Source organism: Canis lupus, chromosome 12, assembly GCF_048164855.1.
Source record: "Canis lupus baileyi chromosome 12, mCanLup2.hap1, whole genome shotgun sequence".
Taxonomy (NCBI): domain Eukaryota; kingdom Metazoa; phylum Chordata; class Mammalia; order Carnivora; family Canidae; genus Canis; species Canis lupus.
This window is the reverse complement of record NC_132849.1, coordinates 33001733-33021735: the sequence shown is the minus strand read 5'-3', so window position 1 is coordinate 33021735 and position 20003 is coordinate 33001733. Positions and strand designations below refer to the sequence as shown.

At 39.6% G+C, this 20003-nt stretch overlaps 2 protein-coding genes and 1 long non-coding RNA gene across 4 annotated transcripts in view; 1 reads left to right on the top strand and 2 right to left on the bottom strand.

The window, feature by feature from the left end:
* Positions 1-10921, top strand: part of LOC140601467 (uncharacterized) — a 28137-nt gene extending 17216 nt beyond the window's left edge. For both annotated transcript variants that reach the window (XR_012004477.1, XR_012004476.1), the window contains exons 2-3: positions 2667-2833; positions 10079-10921. This is a non-coding gene — a long non-coding RNA (uncharacterized lncRNA). The remainder of the gene's footprint in view (positions 1-2666; positions 2834-10078) is intronic.
* A 1396-nt stretch (positions 10922-12317) lies between these two features.
* LOC140600692 (glyceraldehyde-3-phosphate dehydrogenase-like) lies at positions 12318-12896 on the bottom strand. The gene has a single exon (XM_072768914.1). The coding sequence runs from the start codon at positions 12894-12896 to the stop codon at positions 12459-12461; it is 438 nt and encodes a 145-aa protein (XP_072625015.1). The 3' UTR covers positions 12318-12458.
* A 73-nt stretch (positions 12897-12969) lies between these two features.
* On the bottom strand, positions 12970-13386 carry LOC140600693 (glyceraldehyde-3-phosphate dehydrogenase-like). The gene has a single exon (XM_072768915.1). It carries the CDS (start codon positions 13381-13383, stop codon positions 12970-12972), a length of 414 nt encoding a protein of 137 aa, XP_072625016.1. The 5' UTR covers positions 13384-13386.
* Positions 13387-20003: the final 6617 nt, after the last annotated feature.

The following is a 20003-nucleotide window of genomic DNA, read 5'->3' as shown; positions in this document are numbered from 1 at the left end:
AGCTATGTGCTGAGATAGTAGAGCTGCAAAATGGAAGCAACCTGGGACCGGAGGTCCTCCTTCTGGAGAATTGCTTGACTGAATTAGACTTTGTGATTTAATTGAGAAATTAGTTGTTATCTCAGGTTACTAAGATTTAGGGTTATCTTGTAATAGCATATCCTAAAGTAATTGTTAAGCCTAAATCATAATTGATATGACCAACTCTGGAATCAGCCTTACTAGACTCCATTCCATGCCCTACCGCTTTCTAGCTGTTTGACCTTACAACAAGTTAACCTTATGAAGCTTCAGTTTCTTCATTCTTCTGTAACAGTACCTTATGTATAGAATTGCCAGGAGACAACCAATATGAGGTACTTAATATACTATCTGGCACATAATAAAAAATGTTGAAAAAGCAATAGCTTTTTGATGACAATTATGCATAAGGATGATTAAAATCTAAAACAAAATTGTTAGAATAAGCATGTAAGTACTCCCAAGCAATTTTAATGTCCATTTTTTTGTTTATATTTAGAACCAATTATTCATCATAAGAAATAGCATTAGGAAAATTATTGGTTGAGTCAATATGTGTTTACTGAGGTCAGTAATAAAATGTTTGAGCCTGAGTTTTTCACATTTGTTGCCACAGAATTGCACGTAGCACTCTCATTTTAATCTTCTACAACTCACACAATTTTGTATCTTTATCATTTCTGAGCCAAGCCTGTTTTTGCTCCTTTTTCCCCCTCTCTAAATCTGGTTTGTTTTCACCATATCCTCTTTCCATGAAGAGATAGCCTGTTTTGCCTTTTTTATGTGAGTGCACATGGCAGTACATTCCTGACTGTCCATCTCCCTTTTTTACGTTGGTGGTAGGGGTGATCCAAGAGGGTTGGGGAGGGACCAGAGAAGATGCTCCATGGTTTAATGCTTGGGGAGGCTGGAAATTAGGCAGCGACCATGGTGAGGTGTAAAGGAGATGATGAGCTAGGTTTGTGTTTGTCATGTATGAGACATGTGCACTCTGGGGGTTGGGATTTCAGGAACATCAGCACAGAGCAGTTTTGTCACTGGAGTTCGTGGTGGTCCATTAGGATGGAGATAGTCCATGGCCTTTTAGAAATAACTCGAATTTTGGAGAGATTGCTCCTGTAATTAGGAATTAACTCATTTCAGAAGCTAAAAACAAAGGGATTAAGAGAGAACACAAAAAGATTCCTTAAGGTATGGAAGAAGGAACAGGAACCAATTAAGAGGATAGAGGAGGACCATTGTAAGAAGACATTGCTCTGAAAGCTAAGGAGGGAAGAGTTCATGTCTGGCACACAGGCACTAAATATTTAATTATTACAATAAATGGAAGGGCATTCAACCGTACTAAATGGTACAGGCTAATTTAGGAAGAATGCAGCCAGTCTCTCTCCTGGCTCTGGTTTGCATCGCTTTGTGCTCATTTGTTAATTTTATTTCTTGTTTGGTTTGGTGTTTTCCCCCAACTTAGTTCTAATTTATTTTACCTTGCTGCATTAACCCGTTTTGGAACAAAGTAAGATATTTATAAAAATATTTGTCCCCCAAGTAATTCTAAGTGAGCAAGATTTGAAAAAAAATAAAGAAAATGTCTACTACTATTCTAACCTCACCAAGAGATTTCTACTGAAAATGACATTATTATAAAGCTCTGAGTAAGCACATTGTCATAAGGATTATACCCCAGATGCATCTGGATAGCGGTCCTCATTATAAAAATAGATGTTCATTCATATAATATTTCTATATAACTTCTATTCCAATGAATGAATATAGTACTATTACATAAGGGTCTATATTTAATACCACGTTAAGAAAAGATGAGTGTGGATGACGTTATATACACACATATATATTTATATATAGAGAGAAAGATGAAATTAATAGATCTACATACAGAGTATTTCTGGGAGGATCAAGATGTGGCTGTTTATCCATACCTTGAAAATTTTCTTTCCTAGATATTGAAGAAGTTAGGATTTTTATTTCAGCTACTGCCAGTCCCAAAACTTTCCTATCTCTCCACCCCACAAGCTGCCTCTCCTGCCTTTCTTTTGATTTAAAATCAAAGACCCTGCCTCCAGCCAGCTGAGTCTACAGACTTAGTCATTTCCACCCCTTGCTGCACACAAGTGGCAGCTCCAGGGGGGCAGTGGCTAAAGGCTGCGGAAAGTGTAGCTCTCCTGCTGGAGGCTGCTGGTTATCTACCTCCAGCTAGAGGCACTGGGCATTTTGCTGCCAGAGGCCAGTTTCTCTTTCTGAAGGCTTTTCTGCTTCTTTGGCAGCAAGACTCAGAAGTTGGGTGAATTGGTAGTGGGCCATGGGGCGGGTTGGAAGGGAGTGGGACTCTCACAGAACCTCTTAAGCATGAGGCTGTTCTTTTGACTTGGCTATTCCCATTTATATCTCATATAAACAGCAAAAAAGATGGGCTGGAGAGATCAAACTAGGAAGTGCATATTCCTTTGATAGCAGATACTTCATCTCTATCCCATGTTTTCAGAGTACTGTTGACAGATATTAGCTTAAATAAATGTTTCTAATTCAACATATGAGTCAAGAGTAATGCAAACAGACATGGCTGATAAGTGCAGTAGATAAGGTGAAATTATTATTATTTTTTTTAAATTTTTATTTATTTATGATAGGCACACAGTGAGAGAGAGAGGCAGAGACACAGGCAGAGGGAGAAGCAGGCTCCATGCAGGGAGCCGGACGCGGGATTCGATCCCGGGTCTCCAGGATCGCGCCCTGGGCCAAAGGCAGGCGCCAAACCGCTGCGCCACCCAGGGATCCCGATAAGGTGAAATTAAAGGTATTTTGCGAATCTTCAAGATATGTATATACTCTCATTTCATGTTTTTCCCATTTTAGGGTGGGTAAAAAACAGATAACATATAGGAAAAGCACCCAAAATGAAAGAAACTTGTGTGAATTATTGCTAGTGCCACATCATTCACATTTCATAAACTTGGATCCCTTAGGTCTTGCTTTTTACGATCTTTCTGTGTTTTAGAATTTAGAGCTGACACTTATGTACCACACATACAGTTTCATTCACATTTAACACTAGATAAGAATTTCTTTTTAAAAACCAAAATTATAAGTAAATATTGTATATTACTGAATGATTTAAGCTCAAAGTTTCAGAGTTCTTTAGTATTGGAGCTTTGAATGTGATAACTGAGCAATTCCTGTTGCTATTTATGAAAATTCCTTAGTGTTGGCAATGATTTACCTGTTATTTCATGTTTTTTGTACTTAGTAATCAGTGTTTAGCTTTCACGTAGTATCTTTGGAACTAATAAACCAATGTCAGTACCTTGATGGGTGGGCTGTTTCACTTTTAATATATGTAGTTAATTATAGTAGCCTAATTGAAAACCAATAATTGCCATATTGCTTAATTTGGCAAGTGGTTCTCTTATTACCTCTTGTCGGAAGTGTATCTTCTCCAGATCATTTCAACTGAATTTTTTTTTACTGACCTCTGGATCTTTTGCTGGCTGATATCACACCTGTCATTTTATGTTGAGTCTACATTTTTTCAAGCTTTTAGTGTATTTTTATTTAAATAAAAGATATTAAGTTTAGAATTTTCATGAGTAAGCAGTCTTATATATCAATGTGAAGTAAGAGAGAGATGAATTGGAATCTCCCTGTGGTGCCTAGGATGGTTTTGGAATCCCAAAGAATTTGAGTGATATAACTGCTCCTTTTGTCTATACCTTCCAGGATTTTTGAATATTTTTTCTTCCACTGCACTTTTAACTTATTCTGCACCTGGTAATCTCTCTGAATTCTGATAACAGTTGATTATATGTGATTATCTGAGATAATCCAAGTAGTTAATCTTATAGATATATTTTATATTGAATGTAATTTTGTGATTAAATTTTAATTGCTGTATCTAGAGTTGTGGGAATTCTCAGTATTTCTTCACAAATAATGTCACCAACACAAAGAATGTTAGGAAATACCCAGGTTCTCCTGCTTCACCATTTCTCAACAAATCCATTTTCTTTCATTTGTGTTGGCAGTAGGTCATACTAGTCTCAGAAATAATGCATAGAACCAGTCCAATTCTTTTTATTTTATTTTTTTATTGGAGTTCAATTTGCCAACATATAGCATAACACCCAGTGCTCATCCTGCCAAGTGCCCCCCTCAGTGCCCATCACCCAGTCACCCCAACCCCCCACCCACTTCCCCTTCCACTACCCCTTGTTCATTTCCCAGAGTTAGGTGTCTCTCATGTTTTGTCACCCTCACTGATATTTTCACTCATTTTCTCTCCTTTCCCTTTATTCCCTTTCACTAATTTTTATATTCCACAAATGAATGAACCAGTCCAATCTTAAGTGACCTATACTCCTCTTCCTTTGTCTTCATCCCCATCTCAACTCAACTTTGTGTGTGTGTGTTTTTCTTTTCAAATTTTTAAGTTTTAGTTAACATATAATGTGATGCTGGTTTCAGGAGTAGAATTTACTGATTCATTACTTACATATAACACCCACTGCTCATCATAACATGTGCCTTCCAACTCAACTTTTTATTGGAATAGGGGAGAATATCAAATGTTGTTTCTTATGTGTTTTGACTCCTGAGCTAAAAAGGCTTCATAAAAAATATAACAGGTTTCTGATTGCAAGCAAACTATCTTGACAAAAGGATGCTTGCCATCAGGTTGCTAGGAGGGAGTCCTTGAAGTAATAGCTGTCTCATCCAAAACTGGCCAATGGACAGCAAACCAAGGGAGTCCTGGAGGTGGAATAGCCAGATACCCAACTGGGGTCACATTGCAATGCCACTTTGGCCCAAGTGCCACTGCTCTTCCATCATTTCTCATCAATTTTACATCTAAAGGTCTTTCTGTCTTGGTGGTAGTTGCTCAAGATTCTGGGTCCCAGGAGCCAAGTATCCAATGGACTGATCATAGATCTGATGAGTTTCCATAGGTGCTGGTACAGGCAGGTGTTAGAAATTACCCTTCCAAAAGGCCCCACAGAGAGATGGAGTGCTGATTGGAAGGGATGTGGATAATATGCTAGACAACCACAAAGAAGTTAATAAATATCTGATAATCTTTAGAATCAAAAGTCTAGCAAATAGTACTTGAGGAAAAAGCCTAAACTGTACCACACTGAGTATTACAGCTAGCTGCCCAGTGGAGATTCCTTCTCAGGGGCTGACCCAAACTCAGAGCTGAACCCAAATTGCAGTTGAGGAAGGTGGAGAGGAATCTTGACCAACCCACATGTGCAGGGTATCAAGTTCCTGCTCACCCTTTTGAGTCATGCATCAGCTGGTCCTTCATAGAACCAAGAGCCCCTTGCTCTGTTTCAAAGCCTTACTGCCTCCTCTGCAAGGACACACTATGAGGTCTGGTTTCCTACTATCCTAACTCTCTTGCTTCATATTATTATCTCAGGCATCCTCCCAAAGACCATCTAATCTGCACATCTGTGCTTTCTAGTAGAAGGAGATTAAGGGACATGTCAGAATTCTTAAGAAATGTTAGAAATATGGAAATCTAGTTAACTCAGATTTCCTATTAGGAAATATAAATTTGCCTCCTTTCAGCTAGGATTCCCTAATCTTTGACAAGGGGCACCTGGATGGCTCAGTTGAGTAAGTGTCCAACTCATGGTGAGATCAGGCCCTGCCTTGGGCTCCCTGCTCAATGAGGAGTCTGCTTGAAATTCTCTCTTTCCCTCTGCCCCTCCCCCTGCTTGCACCCGTGCTTAGTGTCTCAAGTAAATAAATCTTTAAAAAAATCTTTGATGTAAACACTTCAAAAATACTTTTCTTTTTTCATTTCTACCAATCTTGTCTTTGTGCCTACACATTATACTCATCAGCCTTAAGATCAGCCATCTGGCACCTCATGTCTCAGTTGGCTAGAAAAACTGAACAATGTATGGCATTGTTCCATGTAATAAAAATGAGTAATTTATTATTTAAAATTCAAATAATTTAATATGCTTTCTAAGAAATTTTCTGGTTTAGACAATTATGAAGGAAAATCGAAGGAGAAAAACCACAAATAGGAAATGTTTCTGGCCTAAAAAGGAGAATAAAAGTTGAGCTTATGTTGAGTAGATCTCTCTAATGATGAGTCAGAAAATGGGAGAAGGGCTTTTGATCTTCCAGTCTGTTCTAGTCACTGTAGCATTATCTCAGATTCTGAGACTGCATGGCATTATTTTCATTCCTTAAGGCTTCCAGAGCATGATTCTACTCCTTTGCTTCTCTGAGGCACTGAATTTTGGTTCCAGCATCCTCTAATCTCTGTCTGTCTTTGCTATTATCTATTGACCATCTAGTTTCTCCTCTTCATTGAGTTTTTAATTCTGACTGTGGTTTCTCTTTGCTCCCAAAGTTCAGTCCTTATCCAGGGTGATTTTCAGGCTCTGTGGATGACCCATCCAACACCTTGATCTGTTTTTTGTTTTTTTTTTTTTTTTTTTCTCTCCAAGGACCTCTACCTCCTTTAAGTTTCATCCTTGCACACCTATAGTCTGGAGCCCATCATCAGCCAAACCTGTTTCAAAGTCATAATTTAGACTCATCATGACATTTTTTATTCTATTATATTAGGACTTCTCATTCATTGTCCCCTCTACTCTCTGCCTTTCCCAATACTCTTTTCTAGCTTCTGTGCAATATTCTATCATTTCAACTACTCTCTTCTTATAATTTAACCTCCCATGTCTTGTGTTCATTACACCCTCTTGGAGAAATCCCCAAATCCTAGATGAACCACTCTTTTCTTTCCTTTTCTTTTCTTCTTTTCTTTTCTTTTTTCTTTCCTTCTTTCCTTTCTTTTAGATTTTATTTATTCATGAGAGACACAGAAAGAGAGGCAGAGAACATAGGCAGAGGGAGAAGCAGGCTCCCCTCAGGGAGCGATGTGGGACTCTATCCCAAGACCCTGGGATCATGCCCTGAGCCAAAGGCAGACAGACACTCAACCACTGAGCCACCCAGGCATCCCCACCCACTTTTTCATGTACTTGTATCTGCTCTCTTGGGTATTTCTTGAGAAAATGATTGGCACCGCTATGAATTTATGGTCATCATCTTAATCTGAGTGTACAATACTAACCAGAATATTCTTTGAAAACTGCAAGTCTGATTATATTCCTCCTTCTATTTTTGTAGTTTAATAGCCTTCAACTACATATATTTGCTCCTAAAATTAAATCTAAAACTTAAGCAACCTTTGCCTACTTTTCCTATCTCAGTGCCCCCTGCTCCCATTTAGCCACTTGGCTACCTACTGGGTATCTTTTAGTTTTCCTGTCTCTAGGTGTTTAAACATGCTCTTTCCTACAACACTCTTCACCATCCTCTTCTACTTTGCTAACTCCTATTAATTCTTCATGCTTGGTACTACTCACCCCTTCTTCAGATAAACTTGATCTGACCTCCAGGCAACTTTTGCCATTATACGCTTCCATAGCACTCTCTGCTGCCAATTTCATAGTACTTTTCAAATCTTTAAAAATGATGCTATATTCCATGCTAGCATCAAATCTGGGACTCTTACTGTAGTTTCCCTAGCATTTATAATAGAAATCTTTGCTGAGTGAAAGGATGGATGTGTGGATGGATGGTTGGACAGATGAATGAAATACTCACCAATATGAATAATTCATGCCATCCCACTCTATTAATATAGTTGACTTTTATATTACTTTTGTTGTTTCTCCATCTTTCTTTTCAGTTTCTGAATTCTCATTTTGCCAGTCTATGAAGTGTGAGATAAGCTGAGATAGACAAAGGAATTGGAGATGTGATGTCTGTTTTTATGTTAGTAACCAGGATTGCTTTAATTCCTTGCAAGTCTTCTACTGAGACATGTTCTTCTGACCTTGGACATAATCAGATCTGAAATACCTTTGAGTCTGTCCAGTGATTCTTAATGCAAAGCACCTTCTATCTCTTTGTATGTGGTTGGCAAACTAAGGGTGAGTTTTTGAAAAGTATAGTTGATAAATCCATCCATTTCAATTGTGGTTTAGATTAAATCATTTCCTGAGGGTTTCATTTTTACTGCTGGTTTCATTGGCAATTGGCAAATTTGTCCTTATATTAAACTATGTAAAAACAGTTCTAAAGGAATTGGCTCCAGAGGCCATTTTAATATTTTTCATATGAGAGACCGTTATTGGCCACATTTAACAAATTATTGGCCAACATCTCTACTTAATGTACATCTCCAATGTTACCTTTGGAGCATTTTAAAGAAAAGAAAGCTGAAAAATCTCTTAAGTATGATATATAGATTTCCTTTTAGCCTCTTGGAAATGACAGTGAAAAAGAAATTGGACAGAGAAACAGAAAAAGTGTGGGAGGATAAAGACATTATTTTTCTTTGTATTTTTATTAGTTGGCCAAATATCTTAACCTGACATTCTAAACCCTCCTTCAAAATGATTATGGAAGTTTAACCGTAGATGAGTTTTCAGGAAAAATTGGGGCAGTGGGGGGACTGATCAATATTACCTTGAGGCATCAGGCTAAACATATAGAAATTTAGAGGCTGGGAATCAGTTATGTGATGTAACTTCAGGGGAATCATCTATGAACAGATTTCTCCCCCAAAATACCACCATCAAGAACCTATTACAGTACTAGGAATTTTGCCAATAGTTATTCATTCCTCCAGGATTAAGGGATTATATACTTAGCAGTCTTCTTTAAAAATGCGGAGTTTTTTCCTATGATGTCTTAGAAGTGTGCACAAATGTGCATGCACACCCCACTTCCCAGTTATGGATTTGGAATTAGTTAATCAAATAGCTATCTTTATGGGAAGGAAACACCTATAAGGGTTTCCTGATAGGTGAGACCAGCATATAACAGTTCTTTAGATGGAAGCAAAAGAGAAGTTTTCTCTGTTAATAATAACTTATTGGAAGGACATTGGTGTGCAGCATTAGAGGAAGAGGCAGCCAATCAGGCCTTAAGAAGGACAAAAATCAGAGTAAGTCTGGGAACTTAGGCAAGATGATACCTCCTTATGCCTCAGATTCCTCACTTAGGGACTTTGGAGACAAATATAGTGCTAACTTTGTGAAGTTGCTAGTAGGATGAAAGGAGTTAATACTCATGAAGTTCTTAGAACAGGGGCTCACATATAGTAAGCACTCAGTAAAAGTGATCTCTTAGTCTGGATGCAGAAAGTCTCAGGGTCCGCCAATGGAAAGACTGGCTAATGGAGAAATGGCATGGGCCAGGAGAGATGGTGGTGGAGGTGATAAGAAATAATTAGAACACCACAGGTAGAATGCCAACAGTATTTGCTAATGGATTAAACATGAAGTATGAGCAAAAGAAGAATAAGAATGATGTCATGGTTTTGGACCACAGCAAATGGAAAGTTGATGGTTGTCACCTATTGAAATGTAGGTGATTGGGACAAAGAGGCTATCTTTAGATATATTAAATTTCAGATGCTTATGAGACTTCTCAGAATAGTTATCAAGGTCAACAGGATACAGAAGTCTGATGCTCACTAGAGAGGTCCAGGCTTGAGGTCCAGAATATATATAGAAGCTGAAATAATTCTTTACTAACTACTTGCAAGGGTCTAGTTGTTATTAATTAATTTTGTTTGACATTACTGATTCTTTATTCTCCACCCCCTCCTCCCCCCAGCCAAAGATTTAACTGGTTGGGTTTCTTTGTCTAATGAAATGATCTAGACTTTTATTGGAGAGGTTTCTGGGACTTTGATGGAGCTATCAGTTGTACCTTTGCTGGAGTCTTTCATTAGCATTTCCTGTTGAATGTGGTAGATAAAGGTGGTACCCAGAGGATCCTACTGTTTGGATGTGTCTTATGCAATTTTGTAGAGGAGAACTTGGCAAAATAGGGCCATAGGAAGTACCTTGGGGGCAACAAGTACTGGGAGTGGGGAAAGGATGAAGACAACAAGAAGAGAATGTTCTAAAGACAGGTTTTTTTCTGCCCTCCTGATCACTGCTCAGTGTCTTTAGGGAACTGAAACAGTCTCATATTACACTCAGTATTCTTTCTCTCTCCCCAGCCCTTGTACTCAGTGGGAGACACGGCCGAGGGATCACAAGAAGACCTGTCTCAGTCCCCTTCCACTTCAGCACACAAGGTCAAAGCATGTCATGCATTTCTCTTCTGCTATTAATCTTCATTACCCAAACAGTCATTAAATGAAACTCAGCCCACGTTTTTTTTTTCCTGTTCAGTTTTTATTACCACCACCTGACTAATTATTAAAAAGCAAGCAAGCATCAATTAGATCCAGACACATACATGACAATTACACTGGGGAGACACGACAGGGTTGAACAACACATCCCCCTGGAGTGCATAATAATCTGGCAGAGACCAGAGCTCTATGTATAAGCAACAAATGCATCTAATTGACTTCCTGGGAAGCGAGGTCCTCATGTCAAAACATCTGGGTACAATTTTCTGGGCATTTAAACAGCTCTGACTCCAAAGAGACTTGGAGTAGGCCCTGGGCTGCATCTAGACTGGATTTACACAACCCCCTAGCACCTTATCCTTGGTTCTTGCCCCACATATGCCTTTTTTCTTTAGCTCTTGGTCCAATTCACCTGTTATAGTTTGAAGTGATACACTTTTCTTCCTATATTTCATCAGCCAATCCTGTACCACACTGAATTTCTGGCCATCCCATGGACAGGAAAGGAGGGTCAGTAGGCACCTTACACATGTTCTTTCCCCCCTTGTTTTCCTAAAAATGTGCACTCATTCTTCAACTCCTGGTCTAAATGTCACTGAGTTAATGTAGTTTTTACTGATTGCTCCCAAGCATTTAGCTGCCTCCCATTTTCTTTTTTTTTAACTTATTTATTTATTCATGAGAGACACAGAGAGAGGGAGAGAGACAGAGATAGAGACAGAGACACAGGTGGAGGGAGAAGCAGGCCCATGCAGGAAGCCCGATGCAGGACTCGATCCTGGGACTCCAGGATCATGCCCTGGGCCAAAGGCAGGCGCTAAACCCCTGAGCCACCCAGGGATCACTCCAGCTGCCTTCTACCTTCTATCTCTGAACTAATACTTACCAAATTTGTGCTGTAATTTAACTACTCAGGCATCTGTCTTTTCAACCAACTTGTAAGCCACTTGAGTTTAGGGAATATGTGGTTCTGGTTTTGTAATCTAAGATCCCAGTACATGAGCCATTCAGTGAATTCTGTAGCATTAATTAACTAGCTTTCACTAGGTCAACTAAAATAATTATGTTAGAAAATGTGGCTGAAATAAGTTTTTACTCAATAGTTTGTATTGTTTTCCTGTCAATGGCTTACTAAGAAATATTGGTAAGCTTCATATCGTCCTCATATTTGCACTTGTGATACATGATAGAGGAATGGTTCTCTGCATGATCAGAGGAACATTAGAATCACCTGGGGGTTTGATGGGCACACAGATTCCTGATCCCTACTTCAAATTAGAATCAAATCCTTAGAAAGTGGGAACTGGGAGTCTGGATGTTCAAGAAAATTCCTTCAGTGAGTCTTATGGACCTATACGTTTGAAAGCCACCAGAGTAAAAGAGAGTGGGAGATAAGATAGTCCTTCATAAATGCAGCCAGGATGCACTATGACATAAAACCATCAGAGGCCAGAAATTGAAGCAAAAAACCATATTCCATTCTGTGACAGAAGAAGAATATCCTTTTATCCCAACCTTTCTTGTCTGCATTCTCATTCCCCACCACTTCAACTCTGATGCTGTGCATATATCCTCAGGTCTATGTGCTACATAAAATTTTTCATGAAAGAAAAATGAAAGAAAATGAAGTTATACTTCTGGGATTCTGGAGGTGGAAGGGTAACCCAAAGAGGCCTCTAAGAAAAAACATTTCTGTAAAGACTGGTTTTATCTCACATATTCATGTTGCCTGTACATCTACTCCATAATGTACATATTTGTTTTAAAATAAAAATGTTTTAAAGCACTATTGAATAAAATTTAAGGTTCAGGAGGTTGCACCTCTTTGCCCTTTTCCATAACCGCAGAGTTACTTTTTTCTCTGAGAAGGCATCAACTTTTAAAATATCAATGGATAAGGATTCTGGTAAGAAGAAAATAGTTATAAAACTAATGTAACTATAGGAATGTTTGGGTGGTTCAGTCGGTTAAGTGTCCAACTCTTTTTTTGGGGGGGGGCGTACAGTATACTTTATTGATAATACATGACAAGATAGGGCTCCCCAACCCCCCCCCCTTCCTCGGGGTCTGGGATGTAAATTGGAGGTCAGGAGATTCTCAGTGTGTTGGGGGATTAAGTTGGGGCAGGGACTCCCCAGCAGCTGAGGGCCTCTCTTCCTCTTGTTCTTGCTGGGGCTGGTGATCCAGGAGGCTCTTACTCCTTGGAGGCCATGTGGACCATGAGGTCCACCACCTAGTTGCTCTAGCCTAATTCATTGTCATACCAGGAAATGAGCTTGATGAAGTGGTCACTGAGGGCAATGCCAGCCTTGGTGTTGAAGGTGGAAGAGTGGGTGTCACTGTTGAAGTCACAGGAGACAACCTGGTCCTCAGTGTAGCCCAGGATGCCCTTGAGGGGGCCCTCCGATGCCTGCTTCACTACCTTCTTGATGTTGTCATATTTGGCAGCTTTCTCCAGGCGGAAGGTCAGATCCACAACTGACACATTGGGGGTAAGGACACAGAAGGCCATGCCAGTGAGCTTCCCGTTCAGCTCAGGGATGACCTTGCCCACAGCCTTGGCAGTGCCAGTGGAAGCAGGGATGAAGTTCTGGGCAGCCCCTCGGCTGTCACACCACAGCTTCCCAGAGAGGCTGTCTACGGTCTTCTGGGTGGCAGTGATGGCATGGATGGTGGTCATGGATGACTTTGGCTAGAGGAGCCAAGCAGTTGGTGGTGCAGGAGGCATTGCTGACAATCTTGAGGGAGTTGTCCTACTTCTTGTGGTTCACGCCCATCACAAACATGGGGGCATCAGCAGAAGGAGCAGAGATGATGACCCTCTTGGCCCTGCTCTTCAAGTGAGCCCCAGCCTTCTCCATGGTGGTGAAGACCCCAGTGAACTCCATAACATACTCAGCACCAGCATCACCCCATTTGATGTTGGCGGGACCTCGCTCCTGGAAGATGGAGATGGACTTCCCATTAATGACAAGTTTCCTGTTCTCAGCCTTGACCATGCCGTGGAATTTGCCATGGGTAGAATCATACTGGAACATGTACACCATGTAGTTGAGATAAATGAAGAGGTCCTTGATGGCAACAATATCCACTTTGCCAGAGTTAAAAGCAGCCCTGGTGACCAGGCACCCAATACCGCCAAATCTGTTCACTCTGACCTTCACCATCGTATCTTGGGGACACGGCTGGCACTGCACCAGAAGATGCGGCTGTCTGTCGAACGGGGAGGAGCAGAGAGCCAAGCGTCCAACTCTTGATTTTGGCTCAGGTTATGATCTCAGGGTTTTGAGATCAACCCCCATGTCAGGCTCTACACTCAGTGGGGAGTCTACTTGAGATTCTTTCCCTCTCCATCTACCCATCCCCCGATCATATGCTCACTTGAACATGCACACACACATTATCCCTCTCTCTCCTAAAATAAATAAATCTGAAAAAAAGTTAATGAAGTGTAAATAGAACAGCAAAATCCATATAACATAAATGACCAGACATGCTGATCTTTGCTAAACAATAAAATATCAAAAAAAGAGCCAATACTTAATGGAGAATCAGATTTATTAAAATATACTGTTCATTTAGCACTATTCACAATAGCCAAGAGGTAAAAGCAACCCAAATGTTCATCAGCAGATGAATGGATAACTCTGTGTTATACTTACAACAGAATATTATTCAACCTAAAAGAGGAAGAAAATCCTCACATGCCACAACATGGATGATCTTGAGGACATTATGCTAAGTGAAATAAGTGTGTCACAAAGTATCTGGTTACTATATGATTCATTTATATAAGGTAACTAAAATAGGCAAATTCATAGAAATAAAGTAGAATTTTTATTATCAGGGACTGGGGGAGTTGTTTAATAGGTCTAGTTTCAGTTTTGCAAGATAAAGTTCTGGAGATCTGTTTCACACAATGTGGATATATTTTACCACTACTGAACTGAACACTTAAAATGGTTAAGATGGTAAATTTTGGTTTAACCACAAAAAAGTGTATAAATTCACTTCAAACAACAACCCTGTGAGGATAGACAGTATTAAACCACTTTAAAGGTGTGGAAATTAGATTCAAAGAAATAGTGATTTGTCCAGTACCCATCTATGTTAATAGCATAATAAGGATTTGAACTCAGTCACCGAACTCCAAAGCCAGTGCCCCTCCTAGTCATCTTGCTCCACAAGAGTAATCAAGCTCTTTACTGCGGGCTGTTCTGCCACTTGGAGGTCCTACACCATGAGGAAGTGCTCCTTCCTTAAATTCCTTTGTATGTATCTGGTTTTCTGCTTTTCCTCTGAAGACATCTTTGTTCATCTCACTGGGGGAAGATTTTGTATGCTTATGGATATTTAGGCTTGATAACTTCAAACACGTAACCAGAGTTTTCTACTTTGTTTTGTGTGATTTGGGTGGCATCATAAGTGGGGACTACACTCAGTGTCCCTAAAATGATCTGATTTTACTTATTTAATATTCTGGAATTCTGTGTTAAGATTTCATTTACAGAAAATGAAAAAAGGGTGCTGCTGCTGGGAAATTAATCTATTCCAACTACCAGAATGACTCACCAGAGAGGAACAATTGGTGAGTGGTACAGCCAGGAAGAGAACTCCGATCACTTTCATGGTTTCTACTTGAGTTTGCTGCTTTTTTGAGATTCTATTTGCTAAACACCTGTAATGCTTTGGTCTTAAGTGTGGTACTACCTCATTCTATTCACATTGATTTTTTTTTAAAGATTCTATTTATTGATTCATGAGAGAGACATACACACACAGAGGCAGAGACACAGGCAGAGAGAGAGAAGCAAGCTCCATGCAGGGATGTGGGATGTGGGACTCGATCCCTGGGACTCCAGGATCAATGCTCTGGGCCGAAGGCAGGCGTTAAACCGCTGAGCCACCCAGGTGTCCCCATTCATATTGATTTTGCCTGTATTTTCTCCTAATGTCTTTGAGGGCATGTCACTTATCTTGGTGTCTGCCTCTGGGTAAGGACAATGTTTGCATTGTGGTTCATTCATTCATTCATTCATTCATTCATTCGTTCATTCGTTCATTCGTTCATTCATTCCACATTGCAGTTACTTGATATGTACCTGCTAATTACATGAATATGGTAATTACAGTTTCAAACCTATATAGTCATTAACCTCAACCTCCTGTTGTTATGCTTGTCAGGGGTAAGAAATACAGGCAAACCTTGAAGGTCAGAGACTTTTTATAGCAGTTTCATTTGTTAAAAAGTATGATTAATTGGAATATGTTCCCATGGTGAAAATGAAACTTTGCTGCTTGTCTGTATGGCTCTTTGATGAAAACAGAGGGGAGTAAGTGGAAGATGGGGACTCTGGGGAATCTGTGACAAAGGGCTCCATCTGGAGAGCTACATTTTGGATATGTTCCACCTGGTAAACACCTTGTCAGGTGTTTCAGATTCAGTGAACTCAATGTATTTTGCTTAACTGCCTTTTCCATTTGCTTCTCAACTCCTTGTGTACTCAGTGGCAATTTAATCCATCTGCTTCATACTCATTTACACCTAACTCCTCTAAATGTTTGGAGGGAAAGCTGAAAAGTCTCTTCTGTATTTAGTTAATACAGATTGATTTTTCAGTTCCAGAAAGGAATGGCATAAACAAATACCAGGATCGTTTAGTCTGATTCATAGTATGGGAACCCTCTATTCAAGCCCTAGGCAACATTGTGATTAAAGTATCTAACCTTTACTATCTCTTGGTGTCCTCCTCTGGGCCCCTTGTATGTCTGTTTTCACGTAGTACTCCAACCTCATGATCCCCTAACATAGTTCCCCATATGCTTTACTCATTGGCAGACTATTCATTCAATAAAGGATTCCATGATTAGGTGTTCATGGAAAATATTGGGATGGAACCAGCAATACTCAAATTTCATTGAAAGTTTACCACATGTCAAAAACAGGATTAGTTCATTATACTCTCATAACCACTCTGAAAAGAAGTAGTATTGCTATCCTCATTCCAAAAATGGAATTTTAGGCATGGAGAAGTTGAGTGACTTGCCCTGGTCATACTGCTTGCACATTGTGGAATAGAAATTGAAACACAGGCTATCTGACCTTAGGCATATACTCTTAATCCCCATGCCTCCTGCTTCTTTTTGACTTACAACCCTCTCAGTGTGTTTGCATTGCAGTGGTACTTCTAGGATCCTTAATCTTAAAGAATGACTCTGATGGGTGGGAAGAGGAATAGGCCCTGAAAGCTACAAAACAACCACCCAGGACTCTTGAACCATAAAAGTTGGGTAGGAGGATGAGATAATTACTCCACATTCATCTGGGGCTGACTCATAAGATGCAAAGATACAAAAATATTTTCCTTTGTGGGTACAAATCGACTTATTTGAAGAATCTGCCCTGGTACTTTCACTGTAGACAATAAACATGAAATCATTTAAAAATGTGCACTGGATTTCCCAGGTGGTTTGAGGTTCTGCAACCTGAATTTGCCTGCCTTCCTACCTCCCCAGAACATCACTACCCATCTCCAGCCTCTACCCCAGCATGGTTATATCAATGCTGTAGTTATCAAAGTAGGTCTCCTTAGTCAGCATCACCTTGGAACTTGTTGAAAATGAAAATACTTAGGCCCCATCCCAGGCCTACTGACTCAGACTCTGGAGCTAGAGCTTAATAATCTATGTTTTAATCAGTCTCCTGGGTGATTCTGATCAATGTTTAAGTTTGCAAATCAGTGTCTCTGTGGCAGGAACAGTGACAAAGGGTGTACCTTACTCTGTTTTCTCATCTGTAGAAAGAGAAAACCTATTCTACCTCTTGATTATCTTTGGAATTGTGAATTTTGCTTATGGTAAACCCTATAAACTCTAAAGAACTTAATCACATGAAAGTATCATGCAAGCTGGTAACAGCTTAATGAGTCCTTGCCTGTCTTCTGTTCCCCTCTTCAGTCCACATGGGATTTTGAAGGGCATTGAGGTTTCATACCAAAACATACTGTATGGTATGGGTCGGACACAACTGCTTTTTCAGAGTGCAAGATGTTTTTTTTTTCAATTGCTTCTAGAACTCTTGAGAAGCCATGGAGAGTTAATCAAATTGCAGAGTAGGTTGCTAGAAGAATGATATCTGCTATATCACCAACGTGTCCTTAACCTCTGAGGCCCTTACTTTTCTGATTGCCTGTAGAGTGGGGATTGGACTCTATCCTAGCAAAAGAATGTCATTAGTTGCTCAAGGACAACCAGTGAATTAACAACCATGGCAGAATTTCTGGGAAAATAACAATCTTATTCTCTGTTCTCCTTTTACATCTAGGAAATTCTCTGAGTTAAAGTTTCTCATTTAATCTGGGAAAAATGACAAATGAGAGCTTTAATTCTACCTCTAGCACTTACCATGTTACATGATAATGTGCAAGAGGAAAGTAACTTCTCTGAGACAGTTTATTTTTTTAAAAAGATGATAAAATATTTATAGACTGGAAGGTTATAATGGTGAAATAGGATAGTGAACATAAACACCAAGCACAGTTCCTGGGTGCTTGGCACTCAAAATATTGGTTCTCTTCCTATCTTGCCTAAGTGGGAGCCATTCAGTGTTGAGGAGCAACTGACATATAGGTGTTGGTGATGACCTGGAGGCCAAGTGCACTGAAATTTGGGGGATTTTCACCGTCTTTACCATTTCTCATAGTCCCTACTCTTGACTTCCTTTCTAAAGAGAATTCTAGTGCTAAGAAATCATGTTTAAAAGCCATTAGTTTAAGCATAATAACCAGATATCTTCGAAAAGGGGTAACATTAAAGATTAACTTGTGTTGGGAAATATGGCCTGTATTGAAGGAAAGCCACATCAAACAAATAGGGAAGAGACTTTGGCAGAGGGAAATAGGGATTCATCTATCTGAAAATTACAGTTTTGTGATGGAATTTCTCTTCTCAGGTTATATATTGAATATTATAGCATCCACCAATTCCAGGAAAGGCTGTTAGAAATCATGTCCCTAAGGGAATTTACTGTAAGCAGGAACAAATGGCACATGCCAGATAAATGAGTTTACTCATTTTCCCACAGGTTGATCTTTTATAAGGAAGAGTCCCATCTTGGGAGAATTCCTTCTCAGGTTTCTAAGATTCCCAGGTATGATGAAGACCCCTAATCTACTTCTGCCTTTACTCAGGGATTGTTCTATGGCTGAATGGAGGAGGAATCAAATTTAGAACTGCCTAAAAGGAAATCCAGATACAGGCTATTATTAGATGAGAAGTGAGCTGAGGTGGTATCAGCTTGTAAGGTACTACCAGTTATACTTGGATTTAAGAAAAGATCTTAAATAAGAGCATGGACCTAAAACCATGAAAGCAGTAGGAATAATGAGTTTTCAAAAATTCTACTGTTCAGAAGCCAAGGTTACAACCATGACTTGTATATATAAGGAGGCTCACTTCATGTTACAAAAGAAATAAAAATGTGTTTTTAGGAAAGGACAGGACATTAAGGAAAATAAAGTTAATTGTGTTTGGAGAAACTATCTTAAAATTTCTAATGATGCTGTAAGATGGGGAAAATGAGAAAATGCAGAGTAATTGTGTTTGGGAAGGCCTCTCTGGCTGCTGAACTTTGCCACCTGACATTTAAAATCTTTCATCCTCTGGTCTCACTTTACCTATCCAACTTTGCTGGATCTCAGTGATGTACTTCCAAAGTCTTTGCTTGATTGATGCAAAAACTGATGACCAGAGATTTTAAGAGCTAGCTCACTCTTATGCAATTGGTTAATGTTAGAATTGATCATGGAAGTAAAATCTTCTATGAAATATATTGTTAGTAAAACTTGTATTAAACAGTGCATCTCCATATCCAATTGAGTGTGTGTGTACTTATTTCTGAGTTAATAACTATAGTTGATTTTTAGTTTCTTCTCTCTTGAATATATTTTCTTCAATATACTTTTAAAAAAAAAGATTTTATTTACTCATAGAGACACAGAAAGAGAGAGGCAAAGACACAGGCAGAGGGAAAAGCACGCTCCATGAAGGGAGCCTGATGTGGGACTCGATCCTGGGACTCTGAGAGATCATGCCCTGATCCGAAGACAAACGCTCAACCGCTGAGCCACCCAGGCATCCCATTCTTTAATAGGCTTATGACTGGGAAGTCTACAGGCACTATTTCAGCAACAGGCAGAGCAAGGGGCTCAAAGCAGAGTGCTCTTGTTCATTAAATTTCTTGATCCTGTTTCTTAAGTATTGGCCTTATTACCACCCACTGAAAATGAGCTTTCTACATGTGGCCAAGAAACACAATCAATAGCAACACCAGTCTTTGTTTCTACTCCGTAACCCCAGGAGGGGCAGAGTTTCCAGGAGGTTCTAACTGTTCCTTCTTGAATCATGTGACCTAGATGGAATCATAACTGTGGTTGGAGAGAGCGGGACCTGACACATTATGTACCTCTTGTGTCACTTAGGGCACAATTCCATGATAGATAACCCTTCACAATACTTTATAACTTCTTCTTCTTTTTTTAACTAAAGTCTTTTGGACTTTTCTGTTCTCTTTCCAACATCCTATAGACCCTCTCAATTTACTGTCCTCACTACTTTCTACTTCCACCATACTTCCTCTTGTCTCTGTGATGTTGCTGAGATTTCCCTCTCTGATCTAAAGGAACATGTGACCTACACAGAGACCAGGGTTCTGATCCAACCGCTGCCATTAACTAATCTTTAGTCTTGATTGTAACACCATCTCCTTGGGCCTCAGTTCTCTTAAATC

Excerpts from the sequence above, each read along its gene's own strand:
- LOC140600692 (XM_072768914.1), bottom strand. The coding sequence starts at position 12,896 with ATGACCACCATCCATGCCATCACTGCCACCCAGAAGACCGTAGACAGC.
- LOC140600693 (XM_072768915.1), bottom strand. The coding sequence starts at position 13,383 with ATGGTGAAGGTCAGAGTGAACAGATTTGGCGGTATTGGGTGCCTGGTC.